Here is a 6,115-nt window from a genome sequence, read left to right as displayed (position 1 = left end):
TCCACATTGACCCACTTTTTGTTGTCTTTGACATGGAACTTTGATAAATGTCTGAAGAGTAAGGCGGCCCACTCCTGTTCAGGATCTTCAAGGGCTCTTACTATGGTCTTGATAGCTAGTTTGTCTGCCCATTTGGTAATGTCAGTGATCCCCAGCCCCCCAGATTTTTTAGGGAGACAACACACTCTCCACCCTACCTTGGCTGCTCCCTTCTTGTTGGGTCACCTGACCAAATAAAAATTATGCATACCTTAGTGATGTCTTTGAGGTGGGTATGAGGTGGCCTCCAACAGGAGAGGAAGTACAAAACATATGCCATTAGGAAGTGTTTCACTACCACGGCTCTCCCTGCAACGGAGGCTTGGAATCCTAGCCATCTGAACAGATTAGGGTCAGTGTGGAAAGGGGGAAGGTTGTCCATCGGAAGACTCTTGAGTAGCCCACTGATACTAGCGCACTGGCTCCTCGATAGCCAGTCTCTTTGTGTTGCTAGGCTGTTGGTTGGTGCCATGGCTCTGCAGGAGCATGGCTTTCATTGTAACTTTTTTGGTTTTGTAATTTAAATATACACTCACTATTGTGATTTTGGGGGGGAAAAAAAGATTAGACAGTGCAAAAGCTTGGGGCAAATCCATCGGAAAATGATACAAGGGTATATTGGAAATTTTTGAAGTTTAATGGGTATTTTTGAGAGTTTCCACAAATTACAGTGGTATTTTGGTAATTTTCCCTAATAATTTCTTGCTATTCCAGTGCAGCCAAAAGGGATATAAAGGGCTCTTAAGCGCCACAACCCTTTAATGGGTCTATGGGGAGGGGTTCTTACCGCTTGCCACGTGGCGTAAAGAGAGGGATTGGAGGCAAAGGCAAAGAAAGAAAGAGAGGCAGGCCCTAGCATGGGAGTCCATAGCGAAAAAAGGGGCTCTCTCTCTCTCTCTCTCTCTCTCTCTCTCTCAAGGGGAGTGGGCCACATACTCATCCTTGATTAAAACTCGTATCCTAGAATAACGAAAGCACTTTCGCATGAAGGGTAATGTAGGGTATTTTTGTCTTCTAGATTCGTCTCTTTATAGAAACGTTTGGCCTTGATGTGCACTGTCTTCACTTAAACCACTACCTTCGTGAGCCAACTCGGTCATTTTTGGCGGAGTTAGCTTCACTAAGACAAGGTTTGTGCATGAAATGACAACTACTACCTACTCGTCCTTTTTACTAATGCTACCGTTTGTGTGGCCTACTTGCGTGACCTTCCCTATGTTTTTTACAAACTCGCACGAACAATAGCATTAGATAAACGGTTATAACTTTTTTACACTGCCACTGACGTGGCAACATAAAAAAGGTTGCAAGAAACGCGCGGACAGTAGAGACGCGATGAGCTGCGACGTCGACAAGGCGAGACGACCTCGGTGGAGGCGACGCCCCCCCTCAGCTCCCCCTGCAACACACACAACAGACACTGCCTTGGAAGAGAGAGAGAGAGAGAGAGAGAGAGAGAGAGAGAGCGCTACAACTAAGTCCTTTGGCCTGTGTTGCTTGAGAGAGAGAGAGAGAGAGAGAGAGAGAGAGAGAGAGAGGAGAAGAAGAAGAGGAGGGGGAGGGGGAGGGGGAGGCCAGCACTCGTCTATGGACGCTCAGAGGTGCGCGTGTGCACGCGCACACACAAAGATTCTCTAGAACTCGACTTCAGAAGAAGTCAATCTTGTTATTTTGAAAATAGCAACATTTCTTTGCTTCCAATTTCACGTTTTGGGCTCTTCAAAGGAAAAAAGAACCCAACCCAACATGTGGGTGCTCTATTCTTTTTCGTCAAGTCCATGCCTTCTCCTGCGAAACGTAACTTAGGTTGGGTTCACATCGCCCGACGGAAGAGCTTAGAATTTCCTGTGAGCCAATCGAAATCTCCCTAGCTCGCTGCCTTGTTCACATAAGGCGATGGAAGGTGCTGACTAGGCTGCCACGTTGAGGAAGAATTCGCCTTTTTCTCTTCTACCCTGCCCTCTTTTTCTTCCGACCCCCCTCCCCCCCCCCCCCTGCCCCCCCCCCCCCCCCCCCCCCCGAGCACTTCCACCCTCATGCCTTTCTTCTCCAGCCAATGGAGCCACACCATGCAAGCATAGGGACTACCGTCTTGTGTGAATGCTAGGGCGGAGGCAGAGCTGAGAATCTCTGCGTTCCGCCGGGAAGTGGTGGAAAGGTGCTTCTCTTCCACCTCTTCAATCTGAACCCACCCTTAGAAAGAGAGATCTTGTTGATGTGCCCCCTTCTTCCCCCCCCTTGAGTGGACTCGGCTCCCCGAGAGAGAGAGAGAGAGAGAGAGAGAGAGAGAGAGAGAGAGCGCAATGTATCACTCCAAATTAAACTGTATTGAGTAAAAGATGAAAAGGAAAGCTGAAGTAAGTGCCCTGGAGCCTCGAGAGAGATTCGCCTTTCGCATCGCTCCAAAGTAAATTTTGAGTAAAAGATGAAAAGGAAAGGTGAACTAAGTGGGCACTTGGGGAGCTAAAAATGTGGCACGTTTATATTTGAAAGGAAATCTGGTGGGCGATAAGAAAAGCGCCACGAATGTTGCCCGACACGCGCCAAGCCCTATCTTATCAATCCACGTGTCGAATGTACAGGCGATCGGCGAAAGAATCTTGATGGATTGGACGGTCAGGATGGGGAGATGCCAGATCGGCAGGACGTAGCGAAACAGGATACGTATTACGTATTGACTATTGAGACGAGTGTTAGTAGGCTTGGAGAGGAGCTCAGAGGACTTTATAGTCGTAAGGAAATACGTATACTTATGGAATCTACGTATGACGTATGTAGGTGTACGCTTTACAGGTGGATCGTATCGACAGGCTGGACCGCAGGGCGCGTGCCGGTATAAAAAGAGGCGCGTGCCGCTCCCTTTGGCAAGCCCTAGAGCCCCGTCTGCAGCATTTTTCTCTACACACACTCGCACCCGTCTCTCTGTCTTTAGACCCCCTTCCCCCATCATGCTCCTGAGAGTCTCGCCCTCTTCCTCCATCGCCCCTGCCCAAGGCTGCCATGCCGTCCATTTGAAGGTGCAGGCCTCCCCTGCTCTGCCCTTTCGGCGTTGCTGCCCTAGAGTCCCATGCATCCGGGCTGCTGTCACTCCTGATGTGGTTAACAACAGCAGCCTCACGGGCGTGATCTTCCAGCCCTTTGTTGAGGTGCAAGAGCAGCTTGTGAAAGTGCCCCCTTCCTCATCTGATCAGTCGCTTGCTCGCCAGCGCTACTCTGCCGGTTGCGAGGCTGCAATTAACGAGCAGATCAAGTTAGTGTTCTGAGTATCTGTCTGCGTTAACTTGTAATTGTTACGTTTGAAGCGTGTATGGAAATTTAAGATGGGTGTGTTTTGTTTTGGTGGGTACATGTGCATGACGAGGGGGCGTGTGTGTGTGTGTGTGTGTGTGTTGGTGGGTACATGTGCATGACGAGGGGGCGTGTGTGTGTGTGTGTGTGTGTGTGTGTGTGTGTGTGTGTGTGTGTGTGTGTGTGTGTGAGAGAGAGAGAGAGAGAGAGAGAGAGAGAGAGGAGAGAGAGAGAGAGAGAGAGAGAGAGAGAGAGAGAGAGAGAGAGAGAGAGAGACACCTCTGGAGACTTGCAGTGTGGAGTACAATGCATCGTACGTCTACCACACTCTATTCGCGTATTTTGATCGAGACAATGTGGGCCTTCCAGGATTTGCCCGGTAAGCGATACTTTAAAATGAAACGTGTTTGACATGGAGTTTGTGGTTTTGTTACTATATGTCTTATCTGTCTGTCACTTTGTGAAGGTTCTTCAAAGATTCAAGTGCTGAGGAACGAGAACATGCAGAGAAGTTAATGCAGTATCAGGTTTGAGCGCTTGTTTCCTTACATGTGGAAAATTGCCCCCTTGAAATATCTTGATTTCTCCCAACAATTGTTATGAGCAGAACCGGAGGGGTGGCCGAGTGAAATTGCAATCCATTGTTATGCCGCCAATGAATGAGTTTGATGATCCAGAGAAAGGAGATGCACTCTATGGTGAGTACTGCATGACACACTTGGTTATGTTTGTCTGGTTGAGTTGGAGTACTCTGCGAGTATGTTCTCATTGGAGTGTTGTGCCCTTTGTGTTTTCAGCTATGGAGCTGACTCTTGCCCTTGAGAAACTTGTCCATGAGAAATTACTGAAATTGCACAAGGTAGAATCTCCCATCTGGATGTTATGTGAGCTCCATTTGGGTTTTATTATCTATATTTGTTTATAAAACTTGGTGTGGACACCTTTTTCATCATAATAGTGAATTCTCTTGCAGGTTGCTGAAGAGGAAGATGATCCTCAATTGCAAGATTTCATAGAGGGCGAATTCTTGAAGACACAGGTGGGTGCCCATAACAATGACACAGCTCTCTACAATAGCTCTTTTTCTTTTTGCTTTTTCGGAAGTGAATTATAACAATTTGTTGAAATTATATGTCCCAGGTTGAGGACATAAAGAAGGTTTCAGTGTATGTCTCTCAACTGCGGAGAGTGGGCAAAGGCCATGGTATGTTACGCACTTATTGATTCTTTGTTTTGCAATCGCTCTTGCTTTGACTCGCTCGATTTTACATTTTGCACACGACAATGGTGCCTAATCTTCACAGTTTCTTAAATATTATTACAGAAGGGTCAATTGTTTTGGATGTTTAGCACTTTGAAGTTGCTAATAATCTTATACACATTGCAGGAGTGTATCATTTTGATTTGCAGCTTCAAGGATGAGGGGCTTAAGTAAAGACCAAGTTTCTAACACAAGATGCGTATGCGTGCGACACTATAGCTTGTAAAAACAGCTTTTTTTCAAGCACAATTTTCCTCTTGACGAAGGAGGTCTTATGTACATATAAGGTGGATGCATCTATCTAATTCAGCGTGCAGATGTAGGTTACAAGTACCCAAAGATGTAGGTTATAATACATGTTCATGTAGGTGGTTGTTTCTGGTTCCCCATTCTCTTTTGCCATCCCAGTTCTGCTCACCCTTCCATGTAGCAAGGGATGACAGTTCATGACCATTGCGATGCCGCCTTGTTCCAATGTTTTGAGTTCCATGTTGACTGGTTTTTTTGTAAGGATTCTTGAGAGATGAATCGGAAAGAGACCACTTTTGGTGAATGGAATAGAGTGGCATGTGTTGTTTTGTTGAGTAATTTCATTTCCATTTTGAACTTTTTGACAAAAGCTTTTGACAAGATTTTGCAAATATTCCTTGCTCAAAGTGCATGATATGTTTCTTCCTTTTGATCAAATGTCAGCCAGTGCATGAGTTTTGAACGGGTGATTTTGAGTTTTTATGGTGAGAAATACTACACAGAGATGGATAAGTGAGGGGTTACTGGCTACTTGAATCTCGTCAATTCTTTTGATATTTACGATATGTTGTCCGATGGGAAGCTGTGGAGTGCTTCGTCCATGAACAGGCTTAATGCAAGATTAATTTCTTTAAGAGAGTACTTATATTAATTTTTTAAGAGATGAGAAATAATCCAGTGTGCGCATTTGGGTGACATGAACGGGAAAAATTCTGTAATACGTATTGAAGAATTTTTTATGGTGAAAAACAATTTTAATATCCCAATTACAGCTAGATGAAAGAAGATTTTTGAGATTTATTTAGGTTGGAAATTGTAGAATAGGATTAATATCTGTCACACCAAAGCCTTGACAAAGTGGGTGGCGGCAAAGCCTTGACAAGTGGGGTGATTGTACCCATCCCTTTATAAAGTACTTAATAAGCTTGCACCTCAAATTGTTTTTGGGGCTACTTGACAAATGGGTTGATGGTAGCCATTACCTTCATTATAGAAAAAGGGCCCCCTAGTCTAGTCTAGGGCCTCACTCAAATTGCTCTTCTCACGAATCCTTAAAGGAGCCCTCCACTTGTCATTTGGAAAGTCATGTCTGCAAGTGATCACATGAAAATCTTTCAATTCTTGTTGCTTACATAAGTCCTTCAAAAGAACTTCTCTTCAATAATTGAAAAGAAATAAACCATTTCCTTATTAACATTCTTTCTCGAAATTCAATTTTTTTTCAAAATAATCTGGAGGAGATGTAACAAATGATTTGAAACTTTGAGTGAAATAATT

General features: G+C 45.0%; 1 protein-coding gene across 1 annotated transcript; it reads left to right on the top strand.

The window, feature by feature from the left end:
- Positions 1-2,904: 2,904 nt before the first annotated feature.
- Positions 2,905-5,141, top strand: LOC147417579 (ferritin-3, chloroplastic-like). The gene is made up of 8 exons (XM_086506565.1): positions 2,905-3,289; positions 3,623-3,706; positions 3,794-3,854; positions 3,935-4,025; positions 4,125-4,186; positions 4,301-4,366; positions 4,468-4,531; positions 4,715-5,141. The coding sequence occupies exons 1-8, from the start codon at positions 2,988-2,990 to the stop codon at positions 4,747-4,749; spliced, it is 765 nt and encodes a 254-aa protein (XP_086362691.1). The 5' UTR covers positions 2,905-2,987; the 3' UTR covers positions 4,750-5,141.
- Positions 5,142-6,115: the final 974 nt, after the last annotated feature.

Source organism: Adiantum capillus-veneris, chromosome 30, assembly GCF_014529385.1.
Source record: "Adiantum capillus-veneris isolate H3 chromosome 30, ASM1452938v2, whole genome shotgun sequence".
Classification (NCBI taxonomy): domain Eukaryota; kingdom Viridiplantae; phylum Streptophyta; class Polypodiopsida; order Polypodiales; family Pteridaceae; genus Adiantum; species Adiantum capillus-veneris.
Note: the sequence above shows the minus strand (reverse complement) of the source record. Positions and strands in the feature narration are given on the sequence as shown.